This window comes from Callospermophilus lateralis, chromosome 2 (assembly GCF_048772815.1).
Source record: "Callospermophilus lateralis isolate mCalLat2 chromosome 2, mCalLat2.hap1, whole genome shotgun sequence".
In the NCBI taxonomy this organism is placed as follows: Eukaryota; Metazoa; Chordata; class Mammalia; order Rodentia; family Sciuridae; genus Callospermophilus; species Callospermophilus lateralis.
This window is the reverse complement of record NC_135306.1, coordinates 101,001,424-101,021,019: the sequence shown is the minus strand read 5'-3', so window position 1 is coordinate 101,021,019 and position 19,596 is coordinate 101,001,424. Positions and strand designations below refer to the sequence as shown.

Genomic DNA, 19,596 nt, shown 5'->3' with positions numbered 1-19,596 from the left:
CACATTTTCCCTGAAGCTAAAGTGTCTGTGTGGGTATGACCATGAATGATGCATAATCAAACTTTATAAATGGACAGTGGGCGAGTGAGAACCTGAGTGAGAACCCCAGTAGGGTACCAGGACAGAGGTAGGCCTTTGTCTGTGCTTTTTGAGGCTTGCAGGGGCATTGGAGCCAGGCCCACGAAGGGTAGAGAGGGCTTCCTCAAGGCTGCTCTCTAAAGCTGCAGAAAAGGGGGTTGGATTTCACAGGCAACACTGGAGCTTCTGCTTTTATGCCAAAGACAGACACCAGAGGATCAAGGTCCTGCTTTTTGCAAATCTCCGTGGTCTGAGCTCACGCTCTTCTTTTTTGAGTAGCTGAGCCTGCTCAGCATCTCCCAGGGTCATGCTTGGTTAAAGCAGCTGAAGGACATATTATCCTTGCTCTCAGGAGCAAAAGAAGAGGGGCTCAGGGAACAATGCACCTCATGCTGGACCCCCAAACCATGAGCACTTGTGGGAGAATCATTGTCAAACTGTGGAGTGGATTTCCACTTCATCTTTCCAGGTTCCGATTTTACCAGGGAGAAAGAGGGCTTGAGAGGTTAAGCATCATTATCCTGTGGCTCACAGCTGGACAGTGGCAGGACTGGGACAGCAAAGCACACCTCCCAGCTCCCGGATGAGGGCCCTCTGTCCGGCTTGGATCTGGAGAATTGCTACTGCTTGGGTATGGTGGTGTCACACTTCAGGACTGCACGGCACTGCCCTGGAGAGCCTAAGTCATCTGGTGATGGGGATGGGGGACACTCAGAGATGGGCAGAACTAGGACCATTTGGGAAGGGAGCAGGAAGCTGAGCACCTGTGTCCTGCAGACCCTGAGCAGACTCCTAAGAGCCCCCCTGCCTCGTCCTGGTGTTGAAAGCCAAAGGATCCGGAGGAGCTGCTTCTCGGGTGGTCTTTCGGGATGCTGCTTTCAGCTTTCAATGGTGAGTGACCCTGGGACAGCAGTGTTGGACTTCAAGGCCACTCTGGAAGGCTGATGAGACAATCAGCCTAGTCTGTTTCCATCGCCCTTGGCGAGGCTGGGTGGGCTAGAAGTAGGGGACGAGTATCCCTGGCATCTGGTCTCCCCTTCTTGTGCAGTAACCTGCCTGTGACTGCCACCACGTGTAGGCAGGAAAAGGAAGTCCCAGGTTCACTTTCATCCCTGATGGCTGTGGAGCCTTGGGAGTAGTTTAGCATCTGTGCTCCCCGCCTCATTTCTCAGCCTGCTGGATGTCCCCAGCCAGGGAGGGGACTCACATTCCAGAGAGGCTGAGATGAAGAATGGTGAGAAAGGTGGGGAGAAGAAGGCAGAGAGGCCCTTCCTTTCTGGGGCCACATGCAAACCAGGGGGATAGGGGCATGGTCACGGGGGTGATCTTATAGTGCAGTAGGAGGGAGGGTCCAGGGAGACCAAGCTCTGGAGTTCAGCTCGCCACGACCCAACATCTACAGAGAGCCCCAGGGAGGCCCTCAATTGTCCCTGACCCTCACCACCAGCTGCTGTGGGCAGCCACTCAGGGTGGCACGTGGCCTGGAATCCTCTGGGTTGACCTCAGAGATCATCAGCCCTCCCCCAAGGGAATTCTAATTTAGAAGGGAGACTTTATTAGTCCAGTTGAGGCAGCTCCACCGTTCTGTGCTGTGATCCCCCCTTGTTACTGGCCAGGGCAGGTAATTGAAGAGTTAAACTCAGAGGGAAATGAGGTGTGCAGTGGCTAAAGGGAGGGAGAAGAGGGGAGGGGACTCCGGGGTTGGCCAGGGCCATCAAGAAGGGCAGAGAAGCCAGGAGGGAGAGGGAAGGAGCTGGTGGTAGGGTGGGGTGTGTGGGAATGGGGTGCACAATAGCTCAGACTGGCTTCCATATGGACCTTCAGGAGATAAGGATGTTTTCTTGCACTTTTCTCCCATCTCTGCCTTGTTTGCTGCCCCTGTTTGGGGGTGATTGCAGGGTAATGAATGTGGCAGGAAACAGCACACAGCACAAATGAGATAGAGCACCTAAGACCAGGCCGGGGCCCAGGCAAAACACGCTTAATAAGAAGATAAGGAAATCAATTCTGCTTGTCTTCCCAGGCATGCGCCTGGGAGGGGCCTGCAGGAACCAGGTCTTTCTACCTTGCTGGCTGCTTGGGAAAGCTGCTGTAGGACATGGAGTCTGATGCCCTGGAAGGAGGGCTCCCTGGGTGGTGTCTCTTGACATTGCACAATAATAAGAATAGTTAATAAAACAATAACAGCCATGGGCTTATTTGTCTTGCTGGACATCAGGCACTATTCTGAGACGTGCTTTGCATTATGTTGTTTCATTAATTTTTTTCAGTGACCCTATGAAAGCAGTTAGGATCTTATCTCCCATTTTACACACAAGGAAATAGGCACAGAGGAGTTAAGTAACTTGACCAAGTTGGCACCACTGGTAAAATGACAGAGCTAGGTTCCAAGCACAGACAATCTGGCTCCTGGAGCTGGGCTCCAAACCATCAAGCTGTATTGCCTCTCTGCTGTAGTTTGGATCAGAAATGTTCCCCAGATACCCATGTGTTAAAGGCTTGGTCACCAGCCTGTGGGGCTGTTGGGAGGGAGTGAAACTCTTAGGAGGTGGGGCTACTGAGTAGAAGCTAGATCAATGGAGAGAGGTGCTTGAAGGAGGTAATGGGACCCCAGGGCCTTCCTCTTCCCCTCTCTTTCTGCTTTTTGGCCACAATAGTTGAGCAACTTTGCTCCACCATGTGCTCCTGCCATGATGGCTTGCTTTGCCACAGGCCCAAAGGAAATAGGGCCAAAGGACATTGGGCTGAAAACCCATTATAAGTTGGTTTATCTCAGCTATTTTGTCACAGTGGCAGAAAGATCTCCCTAGACACAAGACAACCCACCCCAACCCAACCCAACCCAACCTAACACTCACGAGTCTTTGGGCTTACTATCTGCCAGGCACTGTTCTTTATGCGAGATTCAGTGTAAATTGCTCATGCTTTCCCCCTAAGCCTTTTTGCTTCAGTTAAATGACAGAAATTTGCTGATCAACAAATTTGTGTTCACAGGCTGTGCTGGGCATGAAGGATGCCAGATGCCCCCAACGGACCCAGCGGGAGAAACAGCCACGAGCACAGTTATTCTCACAGAGTGCTGTGATCAAGGGGGGACAATCAGGCTGTGTGGACTTCAGAGAGGGCTTCCTGGAGGAGATGTCTAAAGTGACTCCTGACAGGTAGATGCAAGTTAGCCAAAAAAGGTGGGAAGAGCATCTAACCGGAGGCGTGGTCAGTGAAGGGAGCTCCAAGCTGGTTGTGATCTGAGTGGGTGGGTGGGTAGAGCTGGGGCTGGAGAGAGGGCAGATGGCAGGCCGGGAGGGCCCCATGTGCCATGGCAGGCTTTGTTCTTCAGAGACACTTTCTCACCCCCCAAAAACTGCTCCCACTATTCCCTACTGACTTGCCTTTTTATGTAGAGATGCCTGTGGGTGGGTTTCTCGGAAACAGTTTCTGGAAAGACTGATTAGAAGCCCACGTTCTCAGGCTCTGTTTCAACTCTGCATTCCCTGGCTGGAAGTGCCTGCGTTATTCTCGGCTCCTCTCTGGACCCATCTGCCCAGAGGATTTGGGCATCAGGAACTGGGAGATGCTGCCCATGCTGAGGGCCCAGGAGAGCAAGTCAAGGACACAGAACATACTGGACCTCATCTCGTTGGCCCCTCTGCCTCCTGGGCTTGGCATTCTCGTAAAAGACACCCTCTTCATTTGAATCGACTTGGTTTCCAACTTTAATAATTCATGTTGATTTGAAAGCTTTATTCCTACCAGGAGTCACAAGACAGCAGAGTTAATATTGGAACAGTCCAAGAAGAAGAGGGAAGTCAGGAGAAAGATTGGGAAAAATGCCCTTTAAGAAATAATTTATCAGACATCCGACACCCCCACTTCCAATCCCCTCACCCTGCTGCACTCTTTCTTCTCTATAGCGATTTCCTTGTTTAATCTGTTTATTATTTTATTGATTGTCTCACTCCGTCCTAGAACGCAAGCTCTACCAGGGAAAGAGTGGTCTTGATTTTCATTTACTCATGAGTCCTCGATCAGGGCTGGGTGCATAATAGGTGCTCAGTAAATATTTGTGGCTCAAATTCCTAGTTCCCATTTTCTCCTTACCCTGGATCCCCTAATTTTTATTTCCCATCTTCAAGCAGTTTGAAAGAGCAAGTGCAAAGCCATCCTTATAGTTCTGACCTGTAACAGGAACCCTGGGGTTCCTGCACTTGGGAAAATTGTGGATGTGTGTGAATGTGGGTACAGCTTTAGTGTAGATGGCATTTTATTGTTTATAGAGCATGTGTATTTGAAGTTCATAATGACTCTGTGAGGGTGATATTTTTATTTTCCTCATTTATATATGAAGTACCAGAAATTTCATTCAGTCATTCATTCATATTCACTTAAAAATTAAACCAAACAAATATTATTGAATACCGGCTCTGTAGTAAGTGCTGGTTATAAAGAATATGCAAGGCTCAGCTCTGGCCCCAAGGACACTGTACAAGGTCACACAGTCAGCTGCAAACGGTATTCTACTTTCCAGCCCTGGGCTCCTATTCCTATACCATAGCTCTGCACATGTGCATGGGCCCCTGTGATATCCACCTAAGCTGAGTCTCTGCACAGGAGGTTGGGTAAACATGGAAGACGGATACAGGGGGAAGCCTGGCAGTTAAGATATCTAGCCATGCCCAGAATCCCAGGGCTGGATGGGACTCTGAGAGATCCATCTTCTAGCCTTAAGGTGTGATGCTGTCTAAACCATCCTAATCAGTTACTTTCTAGGCCTCAGGCACCATAGGAATCTTGTTTCCAGTGGGGGATGGCCCATTTTCCTAAAATAGTTGGTGTAACATGTTGGACTCCTGACTCTGGAAGTATAGCCTTTTTGGGAGCTGGACAGTTCTTAGATAATTTTTTTTTTTTTTTTTTTAAATCACCATCTCTTATTTTACAGGTGAAGAAAGAGACCAGAGAGGTTGAATAATGGCACCAGAATCACACCGCTGGCTAAGAGTAGGATCAAGATCATTGCCTCTAAATCAGAGTCTCTTTATGATACCAAGGTTCCTGAGTTGTTCTGCATGCAGAACGAAGACTGTTTTTATATGGACTGAGTAAAGGCTTGGTCCCTGGCAGCTGGGTGTATCACAGAGGGAATGGAGCCTGACCATTGACCTGGACTGTGGCTCCCCAGTCTAAACTTTTCTCAGTTTAGCAAACTCAATTCCTTCCCCCATGTTTTCCCCTCATTTTCTAGTTCCCTCCCTCTGCCTCTCGGGGTAGCAAATGTTCAGCTCAAAGTTGCTCCTTGCCTGATTGCATCTGAGAGCTGGAAACACAATGCTAATTAATGTGTCTGTGACTCTAGGCTTGCCTGCCGGGCCCAGTCCCCATCCCTTCCCTGGAGCCCGGAGGCTCTGCGAACTGGCCCTCTGGCTTCTTCCAGCACGCTGCTGCGGGAAGATGCATATTTTAACAATGCACATCTGTTGGCCATATAATCTCTCGTATTTGCCCTCCTCACTTGGTGCTTTGATGGAAGACTCCTGGGGGCTTCTCTCTGTTCCAGCCAAAGTGTTTGCTTTGCAATTTTGCAGGAATACCATCTGATTCTGCTCTCATGTCTTCTGCAGGTTCTAATCAGGCTCTTACTTTATTTAATTAAAAATCTATCTCAGGCAAATACAGACTAAATTAGGAAGCTCTCTCATTCCTGGAACACAGGGAAGGTAGCCCCCCTCGGGGAATGGGCTGGGACATTTTCCCAGGCTAAGATGTCACAGCAAAGCAGATGGGGTCTTGGGTGGAAGGAAGGCGGCTGGACCAGGGGGCACCAACACCTTTCTCCCTTCCGTGGGAGTGTCCTACCCACCCTTCCCAGATCAGGGCTCCCTTGCCAGCAAACTGAGTCAGTTTCTGCTTGTGGGGCCTCCCTTCAGGGCAGCAGGTAAAGCCCTCCGCCTGGAGAAACAGCCAGGCAGAGCCTGGTGGCTGGGGGACCTCTAAGACCAGCTAGGGCAGGGAAGGGGGCACCTAGAGGAACAGCTGAGGGGTGGGGGCATGGGGAGACTCTAAGGAATAAGGAAGGACTCCGGGCAGAGCTCAAAGGTAGCTTTTTCTTACCCAGGGCTGGGTAAGAAATGGTTTTTACAGAGACTGCTTGAAAGGCTGATGGACAAGATGCCTGTCCGGGTTCCCTTTGTGACTCTCAGAAGTTGTACTGAGGGGACCCTGCTGGGGCCCTTTATGACTACTCTCCCTTTGGCTGATTTCCAGACTTGAATAGACACCTCCCCCGCACAAACCCAGCTCTGTGCCCAGAAAACAATGTCAGGTCAGGCCACTGGAAAATGGGGAGCAAATGCCTTTTAGATGTGATTCAAGACAAAATCAGGTATCTAGATTGAATCCCAAGGCCCTGCTCTGAGAAGTCTGGCTCCTAACCAGCCGGACAGATGACAGTCTGCTGGCATTTGAAATGAGGAGACTGGGCAAAGAGCATTGTTCAGAAGTTGGAAAGCATGGAGTTGATTTTAGATGTTAATTAAGCTCTGTGACCTCCTGTGAGTGCCTGTGCCTCTCTGAGTCTCTCCATTTCCTTATCTGTAAAACACAGGAATAATTTAGATTTAGAATGTTGGTCTTTGTGGTTTACTGAGATGGTAGAGGATAGGAAGCATGAATGACCAGGGTTGGCTGGTGAGGCTAATATGCCTCAAGGACTAGGTATGTCTCCATCTAATTTAGGTCTTGCATGAAATTGGAGGAGTGAACAATGCTTACTTAGGTTCTGCTCTTTGTGGCACCCACCCCGCTCCTACCCTGCCCCCCAAGACAAGAGAGCGGAGGCAGGTTATTTGCAGGATGGAGCCTGGGTCATCTATGAAGATAGAGATCCTACAACATCACTTAGCCAATCCATTTTGGTATTTAGCAGCCCTCAAATCAGAGTGACCATTAGGCACTAAGTCTGGGGATGCTCTTTAGCATCCCTGGCTGCCCCTCTCAATCCCCTCCTCCTGGTCCACTATCCAGCCTATTTACCCTGCAGAACAGTTTGTTTTACATCCTTTCCTCACAGGCCAGAAAGAGGTTGGAGGAAGTTGGGAGGTTGGCCTCAACTCCCTCTCCCCATCCCAATAAGCCCAGCTCCCGGTTGTAAGTGATCCCCCGGGGCCTGTCTGCTGCCGAGCTTGGAATCATCTGCTCCAGTGTGTTTGGCCGTGTAGATTTGAAGATAACCTGACACGCTCTTAAATATTTCATCTCTGAGCAGCCGTGCACCTTATCTTCCAGACGTCGAGGCTGCACCCCAGCTGCTGACCCTGTCGTCACTGCTCCGTGGCAGCTGCCAAGAGGTGGCTGGGGCAGACTGGGGCAGACTGGGGCTTCCCTCTTCTGCCCGTCCGTGCTCCATCCCCCATGTCCCTGGCAAAGACTCAACCACAAGGAGCCATGGAGGTGGTGCAAGGAGCCCTGGCCAGCAGAACCTGGGCCAGGCCCTCTGCTTCTCTGAGCCTCAGTTTCTTACCTGAGGTAACAATCCCTGACCTTACGAGTGGCTCAGGAATGGAAGAGGTGAATGTGTGTCAAGGGCTTTGAGAGTTACTGTGCACTGCTCTGCAAATGTGAGCTATTATTATTTAGGAGCAAAACCTGTTTCCCTGCAACACTGATTCTCAGAACATCTGGTCAGAGGAGGGAGACTCCTAGGGACTGGACTCTCAATCAGAAGTGGTTTAAGGGGTTAACAAGTGAGCCCATCCCTGTCTTCATGCAAGTCTACCAGAACGAAGGAATGGAGACCTCTTCAGGAGCGTTGTCCCAGAGACATGTGAAGAAAGATCAAGGGGGAAAGGTAGGATTGGGAATGAGGGCCTTAAATAAATTTTTCTAGGAATAACCTGAGAACCAAGATTCTTGGGGAACTGTGTGGTGAGGGGAAAGAACAGGGGTCACTGGCCATCCCTATGAACACCGAATTTATGGGGGAATCAAGATTAAGACTAATTCCGCAGTCGAGGTGGGCAGGTAGGGCTTTGTTGGCACCCTGGCAGAGGACAACTCAGAAAGAAGGGACTGAGACTGTGCACTGCCTGCCCTACGGCCTGGTCTTGTTCACACGTACAGAGCACCCAGGAGCCTTCATTATTCACACGCACAGAGCACCCAGGAGCCTTCATTAGCTCCTAAGGTGTGGTCAAACACATCAGAGTTAGTTGACATTGGCCTTCTGACATTTTAAGGCAGGAGCCTTTACTTGTCCCCTGTGGTGGAGGGACACAGACACCATGGGAGCAGCTGAGGCCCCGTGATGATGCAGTGGGGGGTCCCCCACCTGCCCAGCAGGCACCTTCTGGAGCCGAGCCTGGTGGTGGCCAGAGAATCCTTGCCCCCTCACGTAGATGGCTCTTACCCAGGACGGTGAGGCGTGCGGGGCGGGACCGGATGGCAGCCTGGATGGCCTGGCATTCGTACACAGCATCATCTTGCAGTTCTGCCCGCAGGATCTTCAGGTGGTGTTCCCCTGACAGGTGGTTCCCCACCACCAGGTACTGGGGGTAACCTGTGGAGACAGCGGGCAGATGAGGGAGATCAAAACACCCCACCCAAGTAGACTTCTTTAGCCTGTATCCTGATGGCTATTTGGAGGCGCTACAGGCACCAGAGAGAACGACTCTGAAAAGCAAGCTGTCCACTTACAAAAAGAAAGCCACTTAGTGGGCAGCGGAAGCAGGTAGAAGCTCTTCCACTGATCTCCACTATCTGCTGAGGGAAAAGATCTTTTCACAGAGAGAAGGGATTGTGGAGCTGACCCCTGGCCCAGAAAGAGATGGCCTTGTGTTGACTGGGACTGACAGGCTTTATCTGCAGGGTAAGGCCACCTTTGCTCCCTGCATTTCCCTCCCTTCTCCCTTCCATAACTTTCATCACCCCCTCCCCCCAGCAGCTTCAAGAACCTGTTTCTTTCAGGAGCTCAAAATGTTATTTCCGCTTCAACTATCTGGCCCTTTCTCCGAATCTCCTACTTTGAGGATGGCGCCCATGTTTCGGGACATTAATAAGCTTGTATACTCCCCCTGTTAATCTGTCTATTGTCAGTTTATGTCACAGGCTAAAATTATTAGACTCTCAGGAAAAAGAGAAGAATTTTCTTTTAGCTCAGGGGAGCCTGGTGGGGGTGGAGGAATGTTGGTTATTGCTCAGGGGCCCCATCTCCTGTAAGGAGCAAAAAAAGTCAGAATTTCCCAGGGTGTCGGGGCAGGGTGTGCATGTGCGTGTGTATGTGTGTGCGTGTGCGTGTGTATGTGTGTGCGCATGCGTGTGTGCAAAGATGTTGTGGGTTTTATGTTTGATTGGAGCAAACTATGAGGAAAGGATAGAGAAGAAATGGAAATGCGAAGTGCGGTCAGATACAGCTGGGTTATTGCTCTAGAAAGTGAAATGCTCAGCACTGTGGTCTACTAAGAAGACAAATGTTTTGATAAGGAGACACACGGGGGGGGGTGGGGGGGGAGTGCAAGAGAGAAAGAAGCAAGCCAGACTCACAGAGAAAAGACGAGTGAGAGAGTGAAGGGAGGAAAAACAAAAGAGAGAGAAATATTTGGAAAAGGATCAAAGGTGAATTTTGGGGAAAACTTTTTTTTTTCATTATTTAGAGAATACTTTATTAGTTTCTGTAATCAAACCCACATAGATAAGACCTTACATATTTAATACAGTGCGTTACCCCTGTACAAATGGAAAAAAATTAAGTTTTAATTTCTGTACAATGCCAACTCAACACGGTAAACTGGGATACTTTTCCAAAGTTGACAGCACAGCTAAAGTTTCCAAAAATTCAAATTATCTATATATGTATATATATATTTATATTTACATAAAAAGACCAATAATAGCAGTATGTTCTGCATCAGCAGCAGCAACAGCGTTTCCAGGTTCTGCAGTCATCTGAACAGAATCATAGACACATTGGGGAAAACTTTTGTTCCAGGATGGACAGGAGCAGAAATCTACTGGGACCTGGGAACCTCAGGGCACTTGAACCCTAAGTGGCCCTTTTCCAGTCTTTCCTACTACCCACCTCCAGAGCCCAAGGGCCTGATTAAGCACTTGAGGTGCTCAGGACACTTAGGAATTTGGGGCCCCTTCTACCACTGGCATGAATAATAGATAAATAAAAGTTTGAGGATGATAAATCATTGATCAGCTTTCCTGCTGCTGTGTAGGGCTGAATATAAATGCTAACTTAGTAATAGCTGGCCAGGCCGGGCCATTCCTCTCTCTCCTGGATCTGGGGCCCTCAACCTCCTTAGTCTGTCCCAGCAGCGTCCATCTTCCAGGCATCCCCTCACCCGAACTCTACCTTCCCCAGACACCCGCACCCCCTCCTGGTTCTTCCCTGCCTCCACCACCCTCCAGCCGCCCACATGGCTGCTCTTTCTGAAGCACCTTTCCCAGGATGGGGCGTTCTCAGAACATCTCAGGATTGGACACATTTGGCCTTTTAAAGAAGAGACAAGGGCTAGAGAGAGATGGGGAGAGAGAAAGAGAATGGACAGAGAGAGACATGCAAACACTTTTTTCAAACATTCCCAAGTCCCGTGGTGTGGGTCAGATGTGTTCTTTTGCTCTTCAGGACCGCAGTGACACCCACAGTCAGCACGTCAAGGTATCCGAGGAGTCTAACAAGGATTCGGTCCGGGCTGCCAAGAAGGGCAGTGAGTCCCCATCCCCGGCTATAGTCAAGCCACAGTTGGATGCTCACCTCTCCAGGAGGCTGCTGGGGTGCTGTCTACACTGGATGAAAGACTGGACTAGGTGAGCTCTAAGACCCATCCCCTTCCATAAGCTAAGGATAGTCCGGAGTGGGGCAGGCTCCCTGGGCCACCAATGCCCATTGCTGGTCAGTGGGGTGAGTATTTGTGACTCTCTACCAGGCCTGGGAGCATGCTCTGGGGGGCCCTTTATAGCCCTTTATATCATGCTACTAAGGGCACTGCTCTCCACAGCTGTGCAGTCCTGGCTAGAGATGCTCAGGAGGCAATCAGCTGCACCCCCGAGGGCACCCTCTCTCCTCCTGCCCACTCACCTGCCCTTGACTGGCAAAGGAGCCCAGGTAAGGGCAGCTGGCTCAGACTCTGGGGCCTGGGCAGGGGGCTTCGAGTGGGGCCGGGCTGGAAGCTGTCCAGTCAGATCCTCTCGCAGCTGCCTGCCCTCAGTGCAGCTGGCTCACCCCCCCACCCCCCCCACCCCTGCAGCCCAGCCTCTGGATCCCGCTGTCCTGTGATTAGTCCCTGGTCCCCTGCCGGCGTCTTGGCTGGAGCTGGTGTTTTTGTTGTCTTGTAAGCTATCACCAGCAGGATTTCACTCTCATGAGCTGCTGAAAACATCAGTGATGGGTTTGTTTGTATTTGCCTAATTAGGCGGCGAGCTGCGATGCTATCCCAAGGACTGGCAGCATCTTGGGAAAACAGACTCAGAAGCGTAGATTCTGAGGATGTTCTAGCTCCTTCCACAGCATTGTTACTCTCTGTCTACTCCTGAAGGAGGCAGAATTATTTAGGGTCTGGGTTCTAAAGTCAAACTGCCTGGATTTCAATGCTAGCCTCACTGTTGTCTTGGGCAAGCTTCCTTCTTCCTTTTTTGGGGGGTGGGGGCGGGCATTGGGGATTGAACCCAGGAGTGCTTAACCACTGAGCCACATTCCCAGCCCTTCTTTATTTTTTATTTTGAGATGGTCTTGCTAAGTTGCTTGGGGCCTTGCTAAATTGATGAGGCTGGCCTTGAACTTGTGATCCTCCTGTCTCAGCCTCCTGTGCTGCTGGGATTATAGGCCTGTGCCACTGTGCCGGGCTTGGGTGAGTTTCTTTAACTTATCTGTGGTATCGTTTCCTTATTTATCAGTGAAATGAAGACGACGCGAGGACGTCACAGTGAAGACGAAGCAGAATAGTGTCAAGTGCCTGGTGTATTAAAGGTTAATTTAAATAAAAGACCACAGTGAGTTAGAGGTGAGGTCTCCACCTTTGGGGCTAGCAGACAGGGTCCTGTGCATTGGAGTTGGTTATATAAATAACACAATTTCTCTCCCCACTGTGACTCTGTTTATCTATTAAATAAAGGGGAAAATCCTTTTGTCCCTCTGGACAACTGTAGATTTTGAGATTATATCTGAGAGGTACTTGAATTTCTTAGAAGAAAATGTTCTATCCATATGAGGAAGTATATTCATAAGTCATTTTCTTTGACTGGTGTTTCCAGCCCTGGTGACCAGAAAGAGACTGGGGTCTTCTGTGAGGGTCTCATGCCTGGTACACAAAGTGGGGCAACATGGCTCAAGTGGAAGTGGGCAGACCCCCAGCAGGTAGAGCCCAACCCTGGGCCTCAGTTTCCCTCCAGGAAAACCTTCAAGGTGTTAAGTGTCTTCAAGTACTTGCTGAATGGGAGTGGGTTCTGCCCTGCTCCTTTCCTCATCAGGCAGGCTAGGAGCGTTTTCTGAGACAGATAAGTATCGGGCATTATTATCAGGATGCAGCTTTGGGGACAAGTGATCAAACACAGAACAGGTATTTATCAGGAGCTTGGTCTTGGGCTATGTAGGAAGAGAGGGTCCAGCTTCTTCCTATAACTGGAGACAAGCTGGAGAGGACACAGACCCCAATTCCTCAGACCCATTGTCCTTCAGCACCAAGCAGGCCTGGAGCTGACCCCAGAAAGCCATTTGTGGAACTGGATCATAGAGGGGCCATCACCATGCTGTGAGGACCATTCTATGAACCATCCCTGGTCACTGGGACCTTTTCTTGGCCACTGACCTAGCAAAACCCATGCCCCTGACCAAAGGCTGAAAACCATTGACCAGGAGCCCAGACGGCCTCTGTGGACCAAGCTCAGAGCCTCCCAGAACATGAGCAGTTCTTGTTTGGGAAGGTCGTATCATTCTCCCAGTTTCTCTAGGGTAAGGGAATTCAGAGTCTCTGAAATTGGCTGGTTCCCATACTACTTAAACTTTATGGCAGCACAGTATATTTTGGAGATATTATTGTGTATTTTATCCATGCTCAGCTGGGCTGCAGCATTCAAACCCTGTGACTGCTATTGACCATTGCTATAATGTTTCAATATACATTTTTGGCAAGACATAACTCACATTTTAAAATATTAATTTCCCAGCCATCAGGTTCCTGAGTGCACTTCGATTTTTATTTTCCTGCAGCTGTATACCACGAACAAGGCAAAAGCTACTTCTCAGTTGAATGCATATTTTTCACTCATCGCCCACCCTCAGCCATTCCCAAATCACAGGGGAATGACACCCAGATCTGTCTTTGTGAATTTTACTGTTTATGTCAAGCTCAGTAAGCAACCATGTGTCTATCCACCCTGGGGCGGAATAACAATGGCTAACGAGGGAGTGAGTGGAGTGAGCGGGAGGATGACTCCATTCTTTCTCTGCTGGGGACAGGTGGGTTGGAAAGGGGTTTGGATAGGTTTACAGGTAGCCACTCACAATAGTCAGCAAATGACACAGCATAGACACCAATCAGGGAGTTCATGGGCCAGCAGCTGCAGAAACCCTGGAGCTCAGCGTGGGGGCACCAGCCTGCAGGGCCGAACACGGTTTGGCATTCATTGTAAAACCTTCCTGTCTAAGTTGGGTGCAGTGGTTCGAGCCCTTGATCCCAGTGACTTAGGAGGCTGAAAGAGGAGGATAACACATTTAAGGCCAGCCTGGGCAACTTGACCCTGTCTCAAAATCAAACATAAAAAGGGCTGGAGGTGTGGCTCGGTGGTAGAGCACCCTGAGTTAAATGCCCAGTACCAAAACAACAACAAAAACCTTCCTGTTTTCTGTCCCCATCATAAGATGATCTCTAAGACCAGCTTAGGTTTCTTTATGACTTTTTAGTTCACTTGGCTTCCTTACTTGGGTGGGAAGCCAGGTCATGCTTCGAAAAACGGGGGATATATCTTGGGCCAAGAAACTAGAGCACTCAATTTCTGGCAATCAGACGTCGTGTGCTTGACTTGGGAATAGATTCTCCAGGGCAACCGTGGGCTAGGCTCAGGAGGAGCCTGAGGATGGAGGGTGGGGTCATCACTGCAGCCAGAGACCCTGGAACTCCTAGGGAGTCTAGACTCCGGCCTTGCCTAGCCTGGCTCTGCCCAGGAGGACAGTGGCCGTGGGAGGTTTGATGCCGCCATGCCTGTGACGGAAGATGAGCGTTCCCTAGGGGAGTGGACGGTGGGTGGGGCAGTGGCCCGGCTGGGCCTGCCTGGGGGTCTGAAGGTACTCACTTGAGAGGTCTCTGCCTACACCCAGAGCCAAGCCGTCTTTGATCCACAGAACGAAGCCATCGTATTCTGGGATGGCGCACAGCAGCGTCACTGGCTGTCCGGATACCACCACCTGGTCCTGGGGTTGCTGGCTGAAGGAGTAGACTTGGCCTAGGAAGGAGACAAGCACTGTGGTCAGATCTGGAGGGTTCCCCTACAGCCCTGGAAGCAGAGCTGAGGCTGGCCCCGGAGACCAGGCCTCCCCAGGCGCCTCCCTTCCTAACCCTAGCTTTATCCCCTTCTTTCAGGAACTGGCTCCAAACTCGAGCCCCTCTGCTCATCAGTGCCCATCCCTGGTATTGGGGGTCTGCCACACTCCAGCTCCTCAAGAGGCCACCCTCTCCCACATACTTGGGGCTGGCCACTCCCCCTTTTCCTTGTTTGAATTCCCACCTGTCCCCACTTACTTGGGGAATGATGTGGTTTTAGTTCAACCCAAGGGTCCAATAAATCAGGTTGTGGTTCTGATTCTCTTGCTCTTGTTCTAGTGAACCAGAGGGGCAGGTGGTGGTGCGGTGTGGGCAAAGGGGCCCTGGAGGGAGCTGGTGGCCAGGGCTCACCACGTTCTCTTGCCCCTTCCTGTGCTGCAGGGACCTGCCCAGCCTTCCTCCTGCTTAGGGAAAATCACCAGAGGAGCCAGTGTCTCCCATCCACACCTCAAAACAAGGTGGCCAAAGCCAACACAGCTCTCAGTTCATATTTTACTAAACAAACACACAGCCACGCGTAGAAGATGCAGGCTCTGTTCTGAGGCTTTCAGATATTAGCTCACTAATATTTTCGTTCTTACAACAGTGAAATAGTAAATACTAAAAATAGTAAGCACTATTTTTATGCCCATTTTCCAGATGCGGAAGCTAGAGAGAGGGAGGTGAGAAGTAACAGAAGCTGTGCTGCTCCATCACTCATCAACACTGGTCCCTGCCCTGCCACACTCATCTGAGTACCACCCACCCCACTCTGCAGGAAGCGGGCAGAGGAGGGCTTTGGAGTTAACTGGAGTTCCTAGGGATCATCTAGTGGCAGGTGAAGGTTGTGAATGCAAGTCTTCTGACCCTATAGACTTCATTCTTTTCTACTGAGCTAGGCTGATGCAGCTCCCTAAGCCTGGTCCTAGACTGAGTTGTTAAAGAAGGGAGATTACATGGTCTGTGTTCCCTGGGCACTTACAGCTGACCACAACATGAAACCGAGTCACTGAACATCTGGCACACATATACCCCTTCTCCTTCCCCTGTGGTTCATTTAGTATACTTCAGGGCAGAAATATCCCCAATTTATGACAAAGAAACTGGGATCAGAGAGGCATGGCAGTCTGCCCAAGGTCACACAGCTAATGAATGGTGGTTGGGCTAGGGTCCATTTGAGTTCTGAGCCCTCACTTTTCCTCTACCCGCTACCCTGCAGATACAAATGACCAAGAGGAACCGAAGCCGGTGCAGCCTCTCCTCTCCCACCTGGCACCACAGGGGTCTTGGACACTAGCTGCTGCTCTTGGAAGGGCATAGCCCCAGGCCCAGACCACACATAGGGCTCAGCTCTCAGCAGCAGGTGGCCTCAGGGAGGCCGGTGGTGGCAGCAGAGGGTGTGGTGGAGGCCCCTGCCCAGAGCAGAGGTGCAGCTACACACCAGAGAGTGTGTGGCAGGCAGGCAGGCAGGTAGTGGGGTTCACAGCCTGATGAGATCCTGGCACGTCTCTGAGGAGTCTCATTAAAAATCAAATTGGCCTTGAATTGTGGGAGTAACACTTCTTATTCTGATTTGAGCTTTACAAATTAGATTTCATAGGACATTTTAATCAGCTGTGTGGTGGATTTCTCTCTCTGTCTCTTCAAGTTTTCTGTTGTAATTAGACTGTTTTTGGCACCAAAACAGAAAAGGAGGGAAGAGATGAGAGAGGAGAAAGGGGAAGAGGAGGGGGAGATTGGAGAAGGAGCTGAGGAGGGGAGTGAGGGGCAGGAGAGGGAGGACGGAGGGAAGATGGAGGAGGAGGGAGGGGAAGAGGGGGGAGAGGAGGAGCAAGAAGGAGGGGAGGAGAGGAAGGGGGGAGGAGGGGGAGGAGGAGGGGGAGAGGAGGAGCAGGAGGGAGGGGGAGAGGAGGAGCAGGAGGGAGGGGAAGAGGAGGGGCAGGCGAGGGGGGAGAACGCCTTCCCCCAGGCCCTTTTCTCCCTGCTGTAATGGTGATTTCACAGCTCATTCTTTTATCTCAAAATCTTTCCTGGAAGAAGGACAATGTCAAGGCAGCCGAGGTAGCCGCCAAATATTGTGCTATCAGAGAGAATTATCAAGTTGTCAGCCTGGAGCTGAAGGGGCTGTAATGAGAAGTCCCTAAATGAAGTGGTGCCTGAGTCCTCCCAAATGTCCCTTATTAGATACGGATAATTGTCCCATTCGCCCTCCGCCCCTCCAGCCTGCTTCTGTTTGGAGGGAGCAGGAGGTGTTGGGTGAGGTGCTGGGTGAGGACATCTGGGGAGTTGGGGGTGCAGGAGGCGTCCCCAGAGCAAGGGTGAGTCCTGGACTGTCACCATGGAGACCAGGCTCTGGAGCTCAGCACAGGGCTGTCTTCAATGCCTTCTAGCTCAATGGACGCGGTGGGGGTGGGGGCGGGTGGTGGACTCTGCATGGTCAAAGTCCCCTGGATGGTGTCTCAGAACCAGGATTTGGGGGGCAGGCACAGATGCTTCTGAAGAACTCCTAAGGGTTGCACAGAGTAAAGAGAGGGTCCTGAATGGCTCACCAGAGGGTCTGAGAGGGCTCCAGGGCACCGAGCCCCCAAAGTCCCCTGAAGGCTTCAGTGCTCACACTTTGTCTCTTTGGACCTGTTGGAATTTTCTATGGAACGAATGTTCCTTTGGGAGTTGGAGACACAGGATCATCTCAGAAACCACCGAGGGGACACGTAAAGTTATTTATTATCTTAGGGGGGTTAATGATGAGTACTCTAATTGACAGTCTTCCTTTCCAGTCCAATTTTAATTTTTGTGCAGTATGTGAAGCCACTAAAAATACCTTTGTTTTCTCTGAAACCCGAGATGCTTTTTCAGATTTTGGGGGTTTGTTTTTACAGTATTGCAACCAAACCCAGGGCCATGCCCAGGCTAGGCAAGCACCCTGCCATGAGCCACACCCACAGCCCCTCATGACTCTTATATTGCTATTGATCATGTGGAGTAGGTTAGAGTTGGGGTGCTGTGGAGGAGAGCAGTGGAGGGATGGCCCACTCTCTTCACCTGTGCGGCAGATCTTGAGGTCTTCCTTGCCGAGGGCTCCTGGGAGCATAGTCTCAAGACATGGATGTGGGTCATTGCCCAAAGAATGCTCTTTTCCTGTCCCTTGCTCCCTGCTTTCTTTTTCCCGTAGGATCTTCTACTCCGATGCAGTGAAATGTGATGGGCCTGGAATCCTTTTCTCTAACCTCCTGGAGATGATCTTGAGTGGACGGCCACTCCTCCAGCACATGTGTATTCTGCGCACCTTGACTGACACTCGCTACGAGGCAGGAGCCCTGTCCGCTTGCGAGAAATAGGTGATGGGCCTGGAGCCTTGTCATGGGACCTGGGCCATCCGAGTGAGCGCGGAGCAGGCGCTGAGCCGCGGAGCTCCTGCCCTCGGTGTAGCCTCACGCCCGGCTCCTCCACCCCAGGTTGCCCCCTCAGGGTCCTATTCTGCCCGATGACAATGATGAGAAGCCTGAGTCAGTGCCACCTCCATTGTCCTGCCTCTCTCTTTTTAATTCTGTGATCTGGGGAAGGGACCGGGACTTTGCGTGCTAGTCAGTTCTCTGCCCCTGAGCTGCATCGCCAGCCTTCCGGCACCATTTTCCATCTGTCACCATTTCAGAGTCTGGCCCAGATGTCCTCTCAAGTTCTCTCGGGCTCATCCTTTCGTCTCCATTGCCTCTGCTACAACCCAAGGCCCGTGCCCTCATTGCACCTGGATTCTTTCGACACACCCCGAGGCTTCCTCACCCCCGCTCCCTATTGCATGTGTCACCCTGGATCTTCCTTCTTAAGTCACCTCTCTCTTTCTGCCACCTCTCATGGCTGTCATGCACTGTCTCTGGGACAACATGTCACCTCCCATCCTGGGTCACATGCCTCTCCACAGACTGACTCCCCTTGCCTCTGTGTGGTCCACAGCACCCTGCGCGGTTGCTCACTTATGCGACCTGCTCATGTCCTTTCTGTTCCATCCTCCTGGGATGTACCTCCTCCTCACCTGACCCTTCCTAAGCAGCCCTGCCCATCATCCAAGGCCCTGTTCTGATCCCAGGAAACTGCTGTTACCCAGAGGGATTGCTGTCTCTTTTCTCCCTTCCTTCCCACTTCCCCCTTTCCCCTCCCCTTCATCTCCTTCAATTTCTCCAGACATTTGTTGAGCACCTACTATATCTGATGCTGAAGAAACAAAATGAAGGAACAGTGTTTTTCTCTTGAGGGCAGAGGTCACAGCTATCTTTTCCACCTCTGTCCCCAGAGCCTGGCTCCGAGTGAGAACATGGCATGCCTATCTGTTGAACATGCCTGTGTGCTTGTGGCTTACCGACCCTAGTTTGTTTGCTGAGATCGGTCATCACTGTAGGAAAATTGGTTTTGCATTATCAACTACTGACCAAGCAGATATTGTGCTGAGCACACCACACAGAATGAGAAAAGTGAAAACTAAAGGGGAAGGGCCAGAGTCTCGAGGAGTCAGGCTTTACAGCAAAACAAAAACAAAAACAAAAAACCACTGAGTTATTTATGTGTGACCCACTGGTGGCCAGGTCCAGGGTTTGCATGCACACACTGCACCTGCAAAGTGTGGTGGCCATTGTCACCCACATTTTACAGATGAACTGAGCGCTGGAGTTTGGACCTTAAGTGTCTCCCAAAAGCCTAAGTGTTAAAGGCCCAGGTGTTGGGTGGTAGTGGGAATTTTAAGAGGTAGGACTGGGAGAAGGTCTTTAGGTCATTGATGGTGCATCCTTGAAAGGAACTGTGGGACCCTGATCTCTTCCTATGTCTTGGTTTCACAGCTAGGGGGTGAGCGGCTTTGCTCTACCATATGCTCTCTGCCATTGCCATCCAGCGCCCCTCCAGCAGCCTAAAAGTACTGGATCTGCTGGATCATGCCCTGGAACCTCCCCAAATTGTGTGCCAAAATAAATTTTTAAAAATGAATTTGTGTGCCAAAATATCTTCTTTTTATAAA

At 50.8% G+C, this 19,596-nt stretch overlaps 1 protein-coding gene across 1 annotated transcript in view; it reads right to left on the bottom strand.

The window, feature by feature from the left end:
- The window catches only part of Kirrel3 (kirre like nephrin family adhesion molecule 3), a 126,642-nt gene that overhangs the window by 78,606 nt on the left and 28,440 nt on the right, over nucleotides 1–19,596 (bottom strand). The window contains exons 3-4 of the mRNA XM_076841599.1: nucleotides 14,365–14,514; nucleotides 8,480–8,629 (exon numbers count right to left, since the gene is read on the bottom strand). Of these exons, the coding sequence (XP_076697714.1) occupies nucleotides 8,480–8,629; nucleotides 14,365–14,514 (300 nt within the window). The remainder of the gene's footprint in view (nucleotides 1–8,479; nucleotides 8,630–14,364; nucleotides 14,515–19,596) is intronic.